The 20,168-nt window shown below is 44.5% G+C and overlaps 1 protein-coding gene across 1 annotated transcript; it reads left to right on the forward strand.

Moving 5' to 3' along the window:
* Positions 1 to 17,108: 17,108 nt before the first annotated feature.
* KCNE4 (potassium voltage-gated channel subfamily E regulatory subunit 4) lies at positions 17,109 to 17,648 on the forward strand (the record flags this gene model as incomplete). Its single annotated transcript, XM_081095280.1, has 1 exon — positions 17,109 to 17,648. Exon 1 carries the CDS (start codon positions 17,130 to 17,132, stop codon positions 17,646 to 17,648), a length of 519 nt encoding a protein of 172 aa, XP_080951406.1. The 5' UTR covers positions 17,109 to 17,129.
* Positions 17,649 to 20,168: the final 2,520 nt, after the last annotated feature.

Here is a 20,168-nt window from a genome sequence, read left to right on the forward strand (position 1 = left end):
ATGTACTAAGCAAATGAAATAGGGGGTAGTCATTTTCTCGGACAAGAGAAATATTTAGATTATGATTTAACCTTGGGTTCCTTTAAATCAAACATTCTCAGTGGAGCCGGTTCTGCCCTCTAGGGAGCATTCTGAGTGTGACAATAATTGAAGTAGTGTTACTGGCATTTAGTAGAGAACTAGTGGTGCCTGACTGTCTCAGAGCCCAACAGTCCTGCACTAATGACTGATCTCTCAGCCTTCAGGATTATTAAATGCCCAACGGGACATTTGTGCAGACGTAGACCTGTTTTTAATAAGCTGAGTCTAGAATCTCAAATGACTATAATTATATATCAATAAAACATATTTATGACAAGAAATTGGCATTGAATTTGCTCAGGTTGAGATGTGAGCATCGTTAGAGTTAGGTTTTAAGCACATTTTAAACTTTGTGTTGCTTGGGCTCCACTCTGAGAGATTCTACTTTGGTTGGAGTGTGGCCTGGGAGTTGCTAAGCTCCTCAGGTGATTCTGACGTGTAAGCAGGATTGAAAACCACTGTGGTGGCTTTAATGTTAACTGCCATGCGTCTAAAACGGAAACCATCTCCACACGCCACGATGTTTTGAATTTAAATAAAAAAATAAATTTGCAATGAATACTATAAAAATAAATATATTACTCACAATTCGGGTGTTCTTGAATATTTTCAGTTGAAAATTCTCATGAAAAATGATTTTTAAAGCATCTATAGACGCTTATGGCATACAAAGAGTTAAAATCCATCTGCAAATTCTTTGACACTCCTTCCATCAAAAAGTGGATCAAATTGCCTTTGAATGTGGACCAGATTCATGACTGACTTCTAACCAAGAGAATGTACTGGAAGTATTTCCACACAACTTCCAGGGCTGGCTCATTAAAGGTGATACAGCATCTACCTGGCTCTTGGTCTCTCTCTGTTCTCTCTGCCTCCCTCCTCCTCTCCCCGTGCCCTTAGAGCCCCAAGAAGCCTTGTGAGGAGAACTACACTGAGGCCACCATGCGGGAGTGATCCTGTGGAGAGACCACCCAGAGGTAGAGAGGGATGTCTGAGGAGCACCAGCGTTCACCCCCAGCTCTTTGGTTCTTTCCAGACCAGGCACCAGTTGTGTGAATTGACAAACCTTCAAGGAGATCTCTGATTGCCACCGTGGAGAGACCTTGAGCAGAGGAGGACTGCCTGGTGGAGCCCAGTCAACCCTGTAACCCTGAGTGGTAATAGGTGATGGTTATTGCATTAGGCCACTGTTTGGGATGGTTTGTTGTGTAGTAATAAAACTGCAATAGGCTTTGTTGGAATTTGCAAAGCACTTTCTTTGTTGGAATTAGACTTGTTCCATGCCCCCACCTTGTTCTCCAGCTCTTATTAGGGTGAGAGGCATCTGCTCTTCACTCTGGCAAGACTACCTGAGTCTGCTAGACTGATGTCTCCCCTTGGAGTTCTGGTTATTAGGCCTCATTTATTTATAACGTGAATTGGAGGAGAGGCAGTTGTCAGTCCAATACAGAAAAATTCCGACCAACCCTAGTGTGAAGGGGTACACTAGAGGATAACATAGGTTAAAAGGACACAGGAGTAGAGAAGCCTGTATTTGCTTTGCTGCCTGATTAGTTTGTATTGTACACTCTGCATTTCCAAGGGTTCTTTAAACATTTTCCTTCTCTCACAAATTTCTGGCACATTTGGATAAATGCCAAGTAGTTCAATTCTAGGCACATCAGCATATGAATGCCATATCCATTTGCAGCTAGGGTTCAAGGTCTGGAGAAGGGACTGCACACCAATGAATGTACCAGACAAGGAATATAAATTTAGAAGGCATGGGGGAGCCAGGCAGAGACCTTACTCTCTAGCAGAGAGGCTCTCTGAAACCCTGGACCCATCAGCTTTTTATTTACTTGAATACACATTTACCCTTTAGCAAAGCAAACAGGCATATGAATGGTAAAGTTTGGTAAACAATAAAAGGATTATCAGGTTAGGGGATTGCCTTCAGCCATTCAGCCAACAGCAATATTATGCTGATTTTCAGCCCTTGGTGAATATCAAAGTCCATTAGCCTTCCAGGGACTTCTCACATAATTATGCTAACTACTTGTTGGTATTAGCCTCCAGCATCAGTACTGGAATTTCAAGTCTCCTCCAGTGATTTTGCTGCAAGCTGCCCAGGTCTGACACAGCGAAGGGTAACAGGCAGGTCATCATTGTCCTCAATACAGTAAAGTGACACAGAAGGACAGTCCTGGTTCACGAGTAGACCCTGAGCACCCAACTGAATCCTGCAAGGCGCCAAAGGTCATAAATACATAACGTGGCCCGCTCTTGAACAGTCAGCCTAGAAAGCAGAATGAACCAATACCCTAGTGATGGATGATGCATCATGCCTTTTAGGAGAGCACTTTCCTGTGTCAGCTACCATCTATTTCCTTTCCAAAGGGTAGTCCTGTGCAATGAACTCTTTCTCAAGAGCTCAGTTACAACCAAGCTGAGTAGGAGGTTGGGTGGTCATGGGAGTTTCAGTTTTCTAAAAAATGATGAATAAACACATCTAGAGAAGAAACACTGGCAGCAGCAACCCACTGTCTGGCACGAGCACGGGGCTGAGAGTCTGGAGAGTTTCCAGTCCTGGCCCAGCCACTAACTTGCTGAATGGATATGGGCTGTCACTGTGCCTCAGTTTCTTTCTTGGTAACGAAAAGGATTGACCAGATCAGTGGTTCTCAACCTGTGGGTCGCGAACAATGAAAATACATCCTGCATATCAGATATTTACATTACGGTTCATTACAGTAGCTAAATTACAGTTGTGAAGCAGCAACGAAAATAATTTTATGGTTGGGAGTCACCACAGTATGAGGAACTGTATTAAAGGGTCGCGGTATTCGGAAGGTTGAGAACCACTGGACTAGATGGATAGTTTTCAGAATATGATCAAGGGCTGGCAAAGGAGCCCTACGGGGCATCATAGAGAAAGGGGGTCAGGGGTAAAGGGGCTCTGGTACCACCAGCTCTGCTTTAATTGCAGCAGCTCAGAATTTGCCTACTTGCTTTATGTGGGTTCTCTTTAGACATATAGGCTCCAGTGCTAAACAAGTGCTTGCAAAGCTCAGGGCTTTGCTTCAAGGCAGGCTGAGGTTTCAGGTCTCTAAGGCTAGTCTGGCTAGTGTCTGTGGAACCATTGGAACAAACTTTTGGTGATTCATCTGAATTTAAATGCAAATAAAAACATCATAAACATTTAATTCATTGGTGCTGCTTCTCTGCAACTAAGAACCCCAAGTTCAGGTGAGCAGATGGGGGTTGAATAGTCAATATTGGACTATGTTAAGGCCAAAATTTAATTTAAATAAACACAGCTGAGCAAACAGAGGGCTTTAAACTAGGGCTGTCTTTACAGTAGCCATTTCCTCAGAGGGTCACGTGCCAAATGAATTCAATGTCTTTTTTACCTTTCCCTTTCTGATTTTAATTGTGACTTTTTTTTGACTAAGTTGATGAAACCAAATAAAAAGTCCAGTTATAAAAAACTGGGGAACCTTTTTGTAAAAGGCATTTTTAGCTAAGCCTCTCATTATTGAGTGGAGTGGCACAGAGGGTTTAAGGGACTTGTAGAAATTTAAAACAGAATGATTTGTGTATCTTAATATTCTTTGCAATTTTTAATGCCACTTAAGAAAGGGTAGAAAACATGTTGGGGTTGTTATGCTGACACAATTGGGCTCCTATATCTTGGGCAACTCGGCAGGATCCTCCATAGTGGCTATTGTGGATTTTTCTGGGACTGACCTGAGTTGGATCATTGCTGTTTCTTAGGCGAGGGCACTGATGTCATAGCCTTGGGATCTGCAGTCTCATCACTTAATCAGCAGAGCATGCAGATGGGGTCTCTGTGTTGGGATATATTTTTATGTTTTTGAGATGCTTCTCGTTTGATCTATGTGTTAGTGATAGTGCAAGCTTCTATAACAGCTGAACCCTAAACCTCAGTGGCTTAACACAGCAAAAGTTATTGCTCACTCCCATCAAGTTTAAAGTGGGTTTGGCATCCTGCTTTCCATGCAGTGTTTCAAGGATCCAGCCCGCTTTCACCTTGTGGATAGGCGCACTGGCTTCTTCCTCATCTATCTAGCCGTGACATTCACCACTTTTGTTCATGCTCCATTGATGAGAACCAGCCCTCCCAAGTGTAAAACAGACAGAGAATATCATCCTGGTTGGCATCCCTTTCCCAACAAAATCTATACAATGGGAAGAGGGCACAAGTTTCGGAGGACAGCTAGTTATCTTGGCCACAATTGGCAACAAAAAGCTAAAGGATGTTGGATGATTACCAACTAAGCATGACATTTTGATACTTAAGTCTCAAATAGTCAAGTTGATGGCATTTTCGACCTTAATCAAAGAAAGAAGATGCCTAAGGAAATGGCACATGCTGAGGCTTGTGGAAATGTCCTATTCATCCAACCTGGTATTACTTTGGACAAAAACTCGTCTTTTTGAGAAGTGCAGGAGAATGTGCCCAAGCAAAGGTCAGTTTCTTGCGTAGATCCAAGAAATTCCTTTAGCTGTGCTTCGGAGATTTTCTATAGAATGAAGTTATTGGATTAGGTAACCCTAATACCTATATTTGGGCAATATGAGTTTCATTTCTTATGTTATTGAAAGCATTGAAATAAGCATACCTATCTTTGAATTAATTGTGGTCCTTCAGGATAGGCATAGACAAACGTGTTCTGAAAATTACTCAGAGGAAATGGTGAGCTAAATGTTTGCTTTATAAAAAAATGAGTCTTGGCCGTGTTTCCAAACATTTAAATGTAAAGTATGTATCATTTAACCACAATTTCAATGCTACGAGCAAACACGAAGCAGATGGTTAAATGGCATGCATCTTAATGTTTTAATCCTAAACAATCTACACAGGCAATTTTCAAATAAGAATAAGCCTGCTAAGTTTCCACAAATAGAAATTTTAAGAATTATTATTTGATTAGGCTCAGATCTAATTTTTCTAAGAATGATTTTTCTCTCCCTCTACTTCATGCCATTGTTGGTTTTTTAAAAAGGCACATATTGCCCTAGCTGGTTTGGCTCCGTGGACAGAGCGTCAGGCTGTGGACTGAAGTGTCCAGAGTTCAATTCCGGTCAAGGGCACATGCTTGGGTTGTGGGCTCGATCCCCAGTAGGGGGTGTGCAGAAGGCAGCTGATCAATGATTCTCTCTCATCATTGATGTTTCTATCTCTCTTTCCTCTCTGAAATCAATTAAAAAAATATATTTTAAAAAGGCACATATTTGCAAAGGTACCGATGGTGAGGTTCCCTCCCGAGTCACTGTGCAGAATGGCATTGATCCTGAGCTGTTGGGCCAATGCAGTTCATCATTCCATCTGGCACCAGAAAAGTAGCCCTATGTCAAAAAAGGCCTTCCCACCTTGCTTCATCCAAGGACTCTGGGTTTGTAAATGCAGAAAAGCAACTAGGCTTTGGCGGCAAAATGTCAACTCGTGTGAGTTAAAACAGGAGAAAGATTCATGATGCACAAGTGTGGACAAGGTGAAGGGAGAGCACTTCTGTTTTTGCCTAAAATTGTAATTGCAGAGGACCAGACCTGAGCCCAGTTAATGATACTGGACATTTTTATCTGTGAAGATACATTTAGGTGACTCTTTACTCCATTTCTTCTCTTTGAACCGCAGAAATCTTGTCTATAAATGGAAAGGGCTGATGAGATGATCTCTGAGATCTCTTCTGTGGGTTGAATAAAACACGTGCTCCTGTTAGTTCTCCAGGAAGGTAGTAATAGTCTGCAGAAAACCTACACTCAACTGCTTGGTGGGTGAAAGCATCACCAGCTGCTGTGTCCAGTTACAGAATGTCCTTCCTTGGCTGCCCTTGAGGGAGTGACCAAAGTCCACTCTTTTCCCTGAGCATTCCAGGAACTTGTGTCTTTCTTCCCTGAGAATGAATCAGAATCATCCCACTGGATCTCATCCAAACCTCAAACCAATCCAAGCCATTCATTGTCTTTGAACTCAAGATTTCCTCCCCCCACCCTCAGTGTCTAGTTACTGAGTCAAGATTATGGCCCCTTTCAGACTATGAGTATGTTTAAGAAGAAAAAGAAGAGTTTTGAGGGGGCAGGGCAGCAGATGAATGCAGACTTCAAATATTTGGTGGCTGTCATGTTGGAGATGGAGGAGAATATTCTATAATTATGATAGTCACAAGAGGAAAGGTAAGACTGAAGGTCGGAGGCTACAGGGATACAAGAAATTTCTGACAATTCTAGCCATTCTGGGAGGAAGCTCTTTGTCCGGAAAGGTGTCAAATACTAAATAATGGATTAGGTAAATAAATATATCATACACACACACACACACACACACACACACACACACACACACACACTAGTAGTTGAGACCTGGCCTGGGTTCTATGGGGGAAGCAAATATGAATAGGATGTCATCCTCATAGTCAGGAGTCTACAGCCTAGTGGACATGTATCACATTCTGCTTCATAAAATACGGTACTTAGATGCCCATCTTTAGAACCATAAGTCAGCCATAGCAAAGCACTTTGGAAGAAGACGGGGAGGTGGCCCTTGGAGCTAATGGTTCTCTGTTGCTTGAGCCCTGACTTATTTTCATACTTAACTCTTAGCTTCTTGGAGCTGGAAATGGATCCTTACCTTTGGACTCTCCTTCATCAACAAAAAACCCCTCTGGGGGGTGGGTGGGGAGGGGCACGGTGTCCTTTGTCCAAAGATGATGCTCAATATTTGTTTGTTAAATGAAACTGATTAAGGCAGGTGGCAGAGGAGGCAACAGCTGGGAATTGGCTTGCAAGGGTTTTTTTTTACCTACTAGTTAAGTGCTCACCAAGGCAAGGAGAGAAGTTCAGAGTTGCTGGCCATGCCTTCTGGATGCCACCAGATTCTAGAAAGTAGATGATATAAAGTATAAATATAAATTGGAACGGATGAAGAATCTTTTTCCTCTTAATGGTAGGTAGGGGTGAAAAATCAAGAAATGGAGAAAACGACATGCTTCATCTCATTGATTTTTACTCCCTTGAGCCATTTCTCCATTTGTACTTTTCGCTTTGTTAGATCCCTTTAGTCTTACTTTGTGCCACCTGTATGCAGAGCCTGTCTCTCTCTTGCTTCTCTGTTGGTTGTACTGAGATGGGGAGGAGCCTGGGGAGCCTCCAGGCTCAGGGGATCAGTGTTCACAGACTCTGAGCTCAGTCTTTGTTATATTTGTCTTCAGGCCTTGACTTCTCTTACGGCTGGTGAGGGGCATATGAAGATGTAAACTTGGGGATCACCTGGCATGTTGGTGTGTAGCAGCCCAGTCAGGACTACAACTATGTGACCCCTGGCAAGTTCCTGAACCTCTCTCCGCTTCCCTTTCTTCATTTGTCAAATAGAGAGAATTAATAACACCTCCTCCAGCAATGTTTAGAGGAATGAGATAATAACAATAATAACAATAGCAGTACCAAGAATACCAATGCTTATTGAGTAGTTACTACATGTTAGGCAGCACACTAGGTTTTCTTCAGGTATTCACTTTTCTTCTTCTTTTTAAAAATCCTCACCCGAGGATATTTTCCCATTGATTTTTTAGGGAGAGTGGAAGAGAGGGAAAGACAGAGAAAAACAACAATGTGGGAGAAACACATCAATTGGTTGCCTCCTGCATGAGCTCTGACCAGAGCCCAGCCTGGGGAGGAGCCTGCAACCGAGGTGGGTGCCGTTCACTGAAATCAAACCCAGGACCCTTTGGTCCGCAGGCCGATGCTTTATCCACTGAGCCAAACCAGGCATTCACTCTTAATCCTTATGACAATGCCATGGAGAAGATACTATCATTGTGTCTCTACTTCTTAGAAAAGGCAGCTAAGGCACAGAGAAGTTGAGACAATAGATTAAGGTGACAAACTAGTAACTGATAGAGTTGGGATTTAAACCCAGGCAGTGGCTACTAGAGCCCAAGCTCTGAACACAGTGCTATAATGCATATGAAATGCTAGGCAGAAGTGATGTCAGTGAAAACGGCAGAGTAAGAACCTTTGAAAATTCTCTCCTCCACAAAAACAACAAGAAAACTGGCAAAAGTGGTCAGAATCAACTTTTTCAGAACTCAGGAAATTAACCAAAGGCTTACAGCAATCTGGGAAGTGTTTATGCAAGAAAAATGTCCAAAATCTCGGCATGTACAGCAAGCTTTAAGGTGTTTTAAGTTGCTCTATTTCCATCCTTCCCTTCAGCTCAGCAGTAGCCTTGAAAATTAACAACCTGAAAATGAAATGACACTGAAATCTAGCAGTCTGGCAGCCACCAGAGGGAGCAGAGCGGGGTGGGAGCTGCTTTAAAGCCTCATTAGCAGAGAATTGTCATTTTACCTTCCAGCTTGTGCCCTGGGAGACATGTTGGCAAGACTGGCTTTCTTTGCTTGACTCAGAGCTTGTCCAGTGAGAAAAGCCTTTTACCCAGGAGCACTTGTTGAAACAATTAGGAGCAATTGATTAACTTTGCAATTGCCCAAGGCAGTGGATTAGAGTTGGACAAATAAGAAACTTACAAGGAAAGCAACAGTAAAAACTTAAAAGAAAAAAAATGAGGGATATAATAAGCACTGGGGTTTTGTAAAGCTCTGACATATTTCTGGGAATTTAGCAAGTCCCACATACATGGGGGTAAGGGGAGGGGTCTGCTCAGGAGAGACCTGAATAGACCTAAATTGTCCCCTTTGGGTTGAGGCTTCGTGCAAGTGGAAACGGAAGGCTAAGGCAGAGCTGTAAATTGTCTGAATGTTGAAAATGTCCCCTAACATGCACACTGAGAACCATGAAAGACTAGGAAAATTATTGGTTCTATGAGTTTAAGTCAGTGGTTCTCAACCTTCCTAATGCCGCGACCCTTTAATACAGTTCCTTATGTTGTGGTGACCCCCAATTTCATTGTTACAAATTGAACATAATTAAAGCATAGTGATTAATCACAAAAAAATATGTAATAATATATGTGTTTTCCGATGGTCTTAGGCGACCCCTGTGAAAGGGTCGTTCCATCCCCAAAGGGATCGCGACCCACAGGTTGAGAACCACTGGTTTAAGTAAAAGAAACCTCTGTCCAGTCATTAGCTAATTACCAAACTGAGAAGAGACCTCAGTGGCCACATGTGACAAAGAATACAGGTGATGCAGAATTAGTGTAGAAAAGTCATAAAATAAACATTTAGACAAAGAAAATTAAAATCACCCAGATTGAAAAGGAAGAAATAAATATATCTTTATTTGACATAACCTTATGTATGGAAAATTTTAAGGATTCACACACAAAAAAACACCTGTTAGAACTAATAAATTTAACATGGTTGCAAGATACAAGAATAATATATAAAATCAATTGCATTTCTACACATTAGCAATGAACAATCTGAAAATAGAATGAGAAAAGCAATTTCATTTACCATGACATCAAAAATGATAAAATACTGAATAGTACTAATAAATTTCCCAAATAAAGTACAAGGTTTGTACACTGAAAACTACAAAACGTTGTTGTAAGAAATCAAAGAAGATCTAAACAAATGAAGTCATCCTGTGTTTATGGATTGGAAGACTTGATATTATTAAGTTTGCAACACTCCCCAAATTGATTGACAGATCCAATACAATCCTATCACAATTTTAACTTTTCTTTTCCAGAAATAGACAAGCTGATCCTAAACCTATATGAAATTACAAGGAATCCAGAATAGTCAAAAAACAATTTTATTTATTTTTAAAATTTATTTATTTGTTTTTAAAATTTATTTTTATTGTTGAAAGTATTACAGATGTCCCCCATCGCCCACTGACCCTTCAGCCCACACTCCCCACTACCCCAGGCCTTCACCACACTTTGTCTGTGTCCAGAGTTTATACATATAAATTCTTTGGTTAATCTTGTCCCCTCTCCCTAACCACCCCCCTCGCCCACCCCCCTCACCCACCCCCCCTTGCCTTCCCTCAATTTTAAAAAAGAAGTCACACTTTCTGATTTCAAAATTTACTACAAAGGTATAAAATTTAAAACATTGTGGTTCTGGCATAAGTTAGATTCAACCTTCCAGGGTCACGGCTTTCTTTGTCCTTGGCTACTTGTGGGAAGAGGCATTCCGCTATTTGCATGAAGAGCTGGCTTTGGTATCTTTGGGTTCCAGTTGTGACTGATGCTATAGGCCAATCCTGCCTGAATGATGTCAATGGGCAAGCTATCCTTATGAGCTGCCCACCTTCCTGCCCAGCTGGCCTGACCCTGCATGCTTATACAATGTGGCAAAATACACTCTTCATGGCCTGTTGGCCCTGGTATGCTCTGTGCTTTAGACTCTAGCTCTGTCTCTTAGTTTTTTACACTTTATTGAGGAATAATTGACAGATATAATTGTATATATTTAAAGCATACAACATGATGACTTGATATACATGTACATTGTAGAGTGATTATCAAGAGAAAAATAGCAAACACATCCCACCTCACATAGTTAACCGGGCTAGCAGTCTTTTGTGCTGAGAATGTTTAAGATCTACTCTCAATAACTTTCAAATATACAAAACCATATTATTAACTACTGTCCATCTCTTGTTCTTATTGGGTTCTGTGTCCTAAACTGGTTACTTGGTACTTAGAAGTTTAAGAAAACCTTTTAAGGGCTTCATAACTTTTTTTTAAAAAAGAGAGCTTTGTCCTTCATTAGCACCCTTTCCCCTTGGGGTTCCAAAGCTGGTCCTGACCCCTTGAATAGCAGGGAACAGAGGAAGGGACCAGCTTTGAGAAGTGTGCATCTCAGGAATGGAGTACGTGTCTGGCGAGTTTTCAGTAGGAGCCAGGAAAATTGGTCCTGGTCGGCTCTGTCCTGCTGTGTGAGCAGGATGAGTTATTCACTCAGTCCCTAATCTCCACATTTATAAAATTCTGCTCATAGCTCTCATTCGACAGTTGAAAAGATTAAATAAGAAAGTCTGTGAAGAACATTGCGCATTCTTTCTGTTATTCATTCAACAAATATTCTCAAAGGTCCCCTGGGGGCCAGAAACCATTCTAGGCACCGGGAACAAATCAGTGCACCACCACTTATGGTTCCCTAACTCAAGTTTTAGATAGGCAATGCCATGTAGCTCCCCGAATATTATCTTTTTGCATTAATGTTGTTTAATATTTAAGATAAATGAACACTTGCTAATTCTAGGTACTGTTCCAGCACTTTGCCCATGTAATCTTATGATACATTCGCAGAACTTGCAGGGTGTCACCATAAAGCAAACATTCACAACGAGTCCCACTACTTCTTTACACTCATTCTCTAGGGCGTGTTCCTCCCCTGCTCTGTGGTGGATATCTTATGGCAGATCCCACGACTTTTCTGGTCACTCTTAGGAGATAAAAATCTCACGGCTGCTCTAGTATCCCCAAACAGCCCAGGTTCAGCAATTGAACTGTCCATTTCAACGTGATGGTCAAAGCTTCTCAAGTTCATTTAGAGTTGAGGCTGCTTCTGCCACACTCCCTTCCTTCCCCCTTCATTTGCCCCCACCTCCCTTGGACCTTGGGCAGACTGGAAGCCACTGGTGGCAGGGCCATGACTTCCTTTGGTTGTGGGGAAAGCACTCCTCGCTCAGCCCTAGACGCCATCCTGGAAGAGAACTACCCTGTATCCCAGGGCTGTGTGCTCCTCCCCTCCTGTGTGGCCTACTTCTGGCCTATTGGAAACAAACACTTCAATGTCAAGAGCGGGGTAATAAATAATAAACTTGCTTCTGACAAACTCTGGGAGCATGGGCTTCCCTAACTCAGCAACCTCTCTTGAGAGCTGGGGCTGGACCCAGTCTCTCACCCTTCATATTTTTCCAGGTGTGGGTATGACCTCAGTCCTCTGTGTCCAGCAGGTTGCAGGCTGCAGGGGTCACGTAGTCTCTCTCTCTCTCTCCCTCTCTCTTTCTCCCTATTATAATTCAGTGTAGAAACATTTCATACTTAGAAGAGACCACATGCTGTAGTACTTAGATACAAACACTCTGGGATCAAAATCCCAGATGATGCCAGCTCAGCCATGTACTAGCTGTGTGATCTAAGGCGGGATATTCCAAGCATTCTGTACCTCAGTTTCCTTATCTGCATAATAGGGATGATAATACAGGCTACCTCATAGGATTTTTAGAAAGATTAAATCAGATAAAATTTATAAAGTGCTTTGAACAGTTCCCGAGACACTTTAGGCATCACGGAAGTATTTGTTAAATAAATATCAGGTGGAAAAACATGTTTGAATAGTAAATAACAAAGGTCAGTTAACGGCAACTTTACCAGGCACTTTAAATATCAGGAGTTCTGGGTCCTTCCAGTCCAGTCAGTTTTGGATGATGCCCAAGCAGAACCTGCCTACAGCCCCATGGCCGGTGGCATAGGAGGGTCTGCGGGTCTTGTAACACAGTGTAAAATACATAGTCCTGTTTTAGTCCAAGTGCTAGGAATGCTAGCAAGCATGAGTCGAGGAAGAGTGACTCAGGTTATCAGAAGGGATGAGCACAGCAAGAGTCCCCAGACACGACTTTTCAGAAAGGGTATCTGGGAAAAACAAAGCCAGGGGTGGGCATCGAGGGCACATTTCACACCCTCTGCCAGCCCTGCAGCCTGGCTCTCCCACGTCTTGTTTTGCTCTGTTCCTTGCTATCTCTGCAGGGAAGGGGTGACCTCGTGGATTATGGGACATTCTGAGTATCTTGAGACAATTAATTATCCTACTCTTGACATGCCTGAAACATAGAGAGATTATGCAACTCAGTCAGTCACGTAGCTGGGTCAGATCTGCGGACTCTAGATTCATGTTTAATCTGATGAGATTTGCCAGTGTGCTGTTATCCCAGCATGGATTTTGTTTAGTCACAGAAGCTGCTAACATAATTTCAGAAATGTGTGGCCAGGGAATCCGGGTCATCTGGCGAAAATGACATTACCAGGAAACTAAAACACTCAAAGTCCTGGAGAAAGTTGTGCGTCAGGATTAAGTAGGGGAAAAAAATAAAATCAAAACAGGACCAGAAATCAGCTGTGTATATAAACAAAAGGGAATTGATTTACTATGAAAAGTATGAATATAGGACAAAAGTATTACTACTTCACTGATACCTTCTAGAACATACTAAGGTTGGTGCAGCCTCCAATATTTAAGATAGCATGAATTCAGAAGAAACAATTTGTAATTGCATATTTGCATTTATGTTTGAGTAACTGGCCATTTAGGAATGTACTTAAAAAAATAGTTTTGTGAAGACTCAAAGGAAGTTGGAAAAATACTCATCTTTTATTTCCTATTCCTTCCCAGTTCGCTGGTTCCCACTGAGTGGGACAAAAGGTGGTGGAAAGAGAATGAGCCTGGAATTATATAGACCTGAGTTCAAGTCCTTACTCTACTACAAACAGCCTGGCTTTGAGCAATTTGCTTAGCCTCTTTGGCCTTCAGTTTCTTTATCTATAGAATGGTTATAATATTGACCTCGCAATACTGAAGTAAGCAAAGCCTCTTGCTACATAATAGACACCCAGTTAGGTCTGGACTATAGCATATCATAGACTTCCTTAAAATGCCAGCCCAAGATGGACTTTTCAAAAGCCTGACCCTGATGCAAAGATAGACAGATACATCCACAGAACCGAATAACAAGCTCAGAAATAGAACTGCACATATGTGGTTAATTGATTTTGCAAATATTCCAAGATTATTCAATGAGACAAGGACAGTCTTTTCAACAAAAGGTGCTGGAACAATTGCTTAAAGTATTACAAAGAGTATTACATATGTCTCCTTATTCCCCCCCTTGACATTCCCCCGGCTTCCCCTACCCCCCAGTGTCTTGTGTCCATTGGTTATGCTTATATGCCTGCATACAAGTAATTCGGTTGATCTCTTACCCGTCCCTCCCCCCCCGCCCCCCCAACCCTCCCCGGGCTTCCCGCTGTAGTTTGACAGTCTGTTCGATGCTGCTCTGCCTCTGTATCTATTTTTGTTCATCAGTTTATAATGGTCTTTATTATCCATAAATGAGTGAGATCATGTGGTATTTTTCTTTCATTGACTGGCTTATTTCACTGCATCTATTTCTTTAACACTGATGTCTCCTGAAACTGTGGTACAGAGATGTAATTAATAATTCTTGTGTGCCCTCATCCTCCTCACTCACTATTTAGGCCACTGTTCCCTACCATACTTCTCATGATACTGTTATGAGTGAGGGCTGGAGAGAAGATTGGGGTATGCGTTATGACATTTCAAGCCCCACACCTTCAATTCCATTCTTGGCAAAAGAAAAAAGAACAACAATGAAAAATCTGGACACAGGCACATGCCCACCAGGAAGCAACCTGAAGCCCTTGGTAGCAACAGGACACTCTCAACAGTGACAACAAAAAGCACAGATAAACATACACGTACGGCAAGATACGGCCCTAAGTGCTGCGCTTGCATCATTTCATTGAACTGTCGGTGAGGCAGCATGGAGTCCGGGAGGAAGCTGGGTCACCATCCAGGCCGCCAGCGAGTTTCATTTGCGCCGTTCCTTCCCTGATACCTGCAATGGATTTTGTTCTTCCCAGGTCTCTGAAATGCTTTGTCCTGTGGAGTTCATGCTGGATTCATCCATGTCTTGTTTTGGTTTTACTGTCTTGGGACTGTTGGCTCAATTCAGGGGCTTTATCTTTGAAAGTTCAGCCTCTGTTTGGCTTCCTGGCACCACGCTTTGCACTTCCTTGCTCCTTAATTCTGGTAACCCCTCCCCCCACCTCCTCTCTCTGCTTGCCCTAGGCTTCCATTTGCAGTGTTTGATCATCCCTGGGCGATTATGAATCTCCTATGTCCCCTGGTACACAATCAACAATATTGGGATCAGTAGGCATCCTGCTCACAGGTCTCTCTTTTCCGCTGTCCTTGACAAACCACTGTATGCATAGCTGAAGCTGGAGGTCCTCAGATACTTCAGATGAATACAGATTGGAAAGGTCATGTCTACCTTTGCCAAGGTAGCTGTGGAGTTTTAAAAATATTAATGTAACTGTGAGGATGTCTTTATTGACGAGCAACGTTGCAGTGTGTGGATGGTCTCAGTGTTGGGTTGTCAGCAGTTGATACCTCAGAGTCAGCTGGGGATTTGAGGGTGAGCACAGCCCAAACCATAGGCGAGTGGGCCAGTGGGGACCTCAGCAGCATGTGCTCACCATCCCGCTCTTTGCACAGGTGCCCTAAAACCTTCGGGCCAGGTGCTGACCCAGGCGGGTTCAGATAGCAGCACCGGAAATCCCAGGCTTCCACTCAGTTTCATGTAACAGCGGCTGAACCACGAGAGAAGCTTTTTCTAGAACTGATTCCCCAAGACCGTCTGACTGCGGTTTATGGGCCACAGGCAACTGGGGCAGAGCCAGTCTCTCAGTTTACTTCAACTTGAATGAGAGGCTCTCAGAATAAACATCCCGGGAAGCAGGTGGACTGACATCAAAGTCTTCAATTCCTTTTCCAGTTTTGATCGCAGCGGTCCTTTCCGCACAGGTCTACAGAGGTTTTCAGAGCTCAAACTGTGCTCAGTCCCTCACCAGACGGATGCCTGCTCCTCCTGTGACCTGTGGGAGAGGCAGAGGGATGTGTGAATGGTCTCGGTGTGAGGCAGCCAAGAGCAGCTGTGCCCGCAGCTGGAGTGAACCCTACCAGTCTCTTCACAGTGACCTGTTTCCACTTCACACAGACTATTGAAAAGAATCTCATCATCTATATAAACTTATAAAAAATAGATGAACTAGCTTGCTGCGGAAGACAGGTAGAAGCTCTCTGTGTGTTTGAAGGGTAACCTGCACCAGCCAGCCTTAAACCTCAGCATGGTTAAGCTGCCAGGCCACACAATTCTGTGTGTTGAAGCCCCCCGAGGTCCAACCATTCTACACACCAGGAATGGGAGGTGCGGGAAGGTTCAGTGAAGATTTAAAAAATTTGCTTAGTTACTGGAAGAACAGAGACTTAAGCCCTAGTTTCTTGACAGGAAATCCTGCACTTGCTTCCAACTGCCTTTCATCCAGATGATGGTCTTTGTGTCTGAAAGCCTGCAGATGGTAACGGGGTTCTTCCCCGAGGGGGAGCTGAAACACGAGCTAATTGTCAGTGAGAGTGGACTTTGGGGAGACTCTTCCCTCCTCTCTGGACTCATTTTCGTGGCCACCTGAACACGCTGGCTCGGGGCTGGGAGCAAGGAGCCATCCGCTGGCTCCAGGCTCTCTTCACAGCTGCACAGACAGTGAGCTGAGCTGCAGGGCTTGGAGTTCACTGTTCTCTCTGCCAGACCAACCTCTGTTGTAAATTTCCCTCCCGGAACACGTGACGATGCATTTCTTGATTATATATCCCCAGGGCAGCCGCGGAGCTGAGCTGTCAGAGGCTTAGCCCGCAGAGGAGGACGCTCTTGGACTTGGCCACTGAGCAATTCAGGACTTTGGACGAATTTGCCAGCCTTTGGTAAGTTAGTGATGCTACTGCGCTGCAGACACATTTGAAAGGCTATTTCTACCAGTTAGTAGGTGAAGTTTTCCTTTCCTTTTATTTTTTTGTTCCTAAGGAAACTTTGTTTTGAATTAAAAATAGTTTTAAGTCGGAGGAGCAAACTGTAAACTTTCTCTTGTCTGCTCAGTTAAAAAAAAAAGTTCCCAGTGGTTACAATGTTAGTTATTTCGTCTGTGCTCCCTTGTCTTAGACTGATTTTTCCCCCCCCTTTGGTTTGTAAAATTGTAAAAGTGATGCTTTTTAGGCGCTCACGCTACGAATTGCAAATAGGATGGACACGGAGAGACTAAAAAATGAAAGTCCTTCTTATGTCGCCCCCCCTCCCTGCCTTCTCCCCCATGGGCTCCGGCCCCTGCGAGCTGTTTGGTGGGACCGCTTGCTTTCCGCTGCGCCTTCATGCACGCCAAGCTTTTCGATGGTGCAGTCCCACAAACCCCTGCTGCCTCTCCTCCTGCCGTGGGAGAGTGTTAACCTGCAGGTTTCTCCCCAGACCCCGGCCGAGCGAGCAGCGCTTCAATGCTGAGGATGGAGCCCCTGAACAGCACGCACCCCGGCACCGCGCTCCCCGGCACCCCCCTCGAGTCCCATGTCCCCAGCAGCGGCGGCGGCAGCGGCAGCGGGAACGAATACTTCTACATCCTGGTGGTCATGTCCTTCTACGGCATTTTCTTGATCGGGATCATGCTGGGCTACATGAAATCCAAGCGGCGGGAGAAGAAGGCCAGCCTCCTGCTGCTGTACAAAGACGAGGAGAGGCTGTGGGGCGAGGCCATGAAGCCCCTGCCCATGATGTCGGGGCTGCGGTCGGTGCAGGTGCCGGTGATGCTGAACATGCTGCAGGAGAGCGTGGCGCCCGCGCTGTCCTGCACCCTGTGCTCCATGGAGGGGGACAGCGTGAGCTCCGAGTCCTCCTCGCCCGACGTGCACCTCACCATCCAGGAGGAGGGGGCCGACGACGAGCTGGGGGAGAACTCGGAGACGCCCCTGAACGAAAGCAGCGAGGGGTCCTCGGAGAACATCCATCAGAATTCCTAGCACCCCCAGGGCTTCTGGAGGTGGCCCCGTCAGCAGAGAGGAAGGGCGCTTTTCGTGTCTGGTTTCACTTTTGCAGTGAGGCTGCCTCTGTGAAGAGACCCTCGGCAGGCCCCTGAGTGGGGATGGTGGGGGCCCAGGCTCAGCCGGAGCCAGCGGCAGCCGGGAGTCCCGGCCGTGCCTGTGGTGCCAACCGCCACAGCCAAAGCCCTGAAGACGTGCGGTGTGCACATTTACTTGGGGCCTGGGGCTCGGGTTCCTGGCCAGAATCTGGCAGGTCCATGTGCTTGCTCGTGTTTTCTCACTGGATGCCCTGGGCAACTCCAGCAGCCTCTGCCCACTCCCAGGACTGCCAAATGCCCAGGACATGCTGGGACGCTAGTTTTGATTTCTTGATTTGCCCAGAGCTTTGTTCTTCTCGATCTGATTGGCTGTAAGTACCTCTCTGGTGTACCTGTGGCATTCATTCCCCAGGGACAGTGCTTCTGGCCTTTTGGGTTGGGAGGGTGACATCTAAAGGAGGACTTTCCACGGGAGAAAGCTGGAGATCTGACCTCGGCCCATTTGCATATCATAAGGGGAAAAGGGGGGCAACCTTTAAAATTGTTAACATTGGCTGGGATTATAAGGCATGACCCTTTCTGTAACCCACAACCCTGAACTCTGACCTGGGACCATCCAGCTGGCATGAAGTTTTTTTGGTTGGAAGGCTCTCCAGACTCTAACCTGCACTCCTAATGGCCGTGAAGGGGACTCTTCCTGATCTTTCCAGAAAGGGTACTGATGGGGTTGAATGAAGCCAACCCTTAGCTCTACTGCTGCTCAATTCTCAGCCTAATTTTCTGAGCTGGGAGAGGACATAAGGTGGGCCTCGGTGATACGGCCTTTCGTCACGTAGCCGAGACCTAGAAGGGCATACTCAGGCAGAAAGCACACAGAGCTGGGGCCCACGTTCCGTTCCCTGACCTCCCGAGCCCTGACACCGGTTTGCTGTGTGGTCCTGGGCACGTCACCAAGAGGCTTACCGCCCGCATGAGACTCCTGATGATCGGCATCCCCAGGGGGCTGGGAGGATGTCTTTAGATTTTAAGGCTCTGTGATAAATCCTGCCTGGCCTGGTGTGAGGAAGCTTGGACCAGATATTTGCCCCTTGGCCAGTTAGTCTGCAAAAGGGTTTGCTTATTTAAAGGAGCAGTTGGAGACTAGGAAGACAAGGAACTGGGAAGTTCAGGGCGAATCACCCACCCATCCAGGCTGTCGTTTTTCCCAGCAGCGAACCAAAGAGGCAGACGCCACATTTTACTCTGCAAAGTTCTCTGGGTGCTGGAATGTTAACCCTCCAGCGAAGGGAACGAGAAACCCAAAAGGAAACACTCAGGAATGCTTTCCGGCATCCCTGGCTATTCCTGTGGTCGATAGCTTTGCAGCAGACCCTCTGGGCCCTTGAATCTGAGAAGGAAGAGAAACACACCGAAAGGTCAAATTTAATTCTAGTAAAAACAAAAAACTTTTTTTTTTTTTTAAATTAAAAGAAACATACTCTCCCTGGGTTGGAGACAGCAATAACTACTGTTCCCATGGAAGGGTTAACAGTGTAGGAGCTGGTTTATCAGCTCGCCTTAACACAGTGCTAGAGGAAATTTATGTTTGGGGGGGGGGGTGGGGTGGGAAGGGGCCTCTGTTCACTTTAAAATTCAGAATGTGGATTTACTCCAAAGGGGGCTGTTTAAGGTGAAAGAAGCCAAGTTAAGTTGGCCCCTTGCCTGGAATCACTTGAATTCTGAAACTTTACTGCAACGGACATGTGCGTGGTCACATTTTCCATTGCTTCATCCTGAAGTTTGGTGCAAATCTAGCTGCGCCTATTAAAATAGTGATGTATATACTTCCTTCTTATTCTATTAAGTTGTATAAAATTGTCTTCTGTATTTAACAGTTTGTCATTTTCACTATATTTTTTAATTTAAATAAACAAACACATTTCCCTGAGGAAGTTCTGAGTTCTTTCTTTGATTTTGCAACGTAATTCCTAGTTCCTAAGACATCCCAGGCACATTCTCCCAGCTGTCTCTGGATCCCGGTCATTTTCCAAGTTAGACTCCCACGAAGACATATTTTATTTCTATCTGAATCATGGACTGAACAGGGCTAGGCGTTTCCATCTTGTGACATGCTTTGCAATGAATGAAAAACAAGTTGCAGATAGTCTTACATCAATTTCTCTTTAAATTTGATGGCCGTGGGGGCCTTTGAACTTGAACGAGCAACTGCTATAAAGATATTGCTCCAAATTTGGTTGCAAGGACACGTTTGCTTTGAACGTTGGCTTGGCAGATATTATCCACATATGACTGCAGCAGCAAAGACTGATGAGCAGGGAGTTCCTGTACGGACAGCAACACACACTTAGGAAAATACTGGAGCACAAAGTCTCTGGTATTTAGATGGCACCTCCTTTTATTCCCAGTCACCTCTGCACCAAGACTGATGTTCTAAGCTCTTCCCACCTGGTCCGGCTGTCTC

Source organism: Myotis nattereri, assembly GCF_964212035.1.
Source record: "Myotis nattereri genome assembly, chromosome: 7".
Taxonomy (NCBI): Eukaryota; Metazoa; Chordata; class Mammalia; order Chiroptera; family Vespertilionidae; genus Myotis; species Myotis nattereri.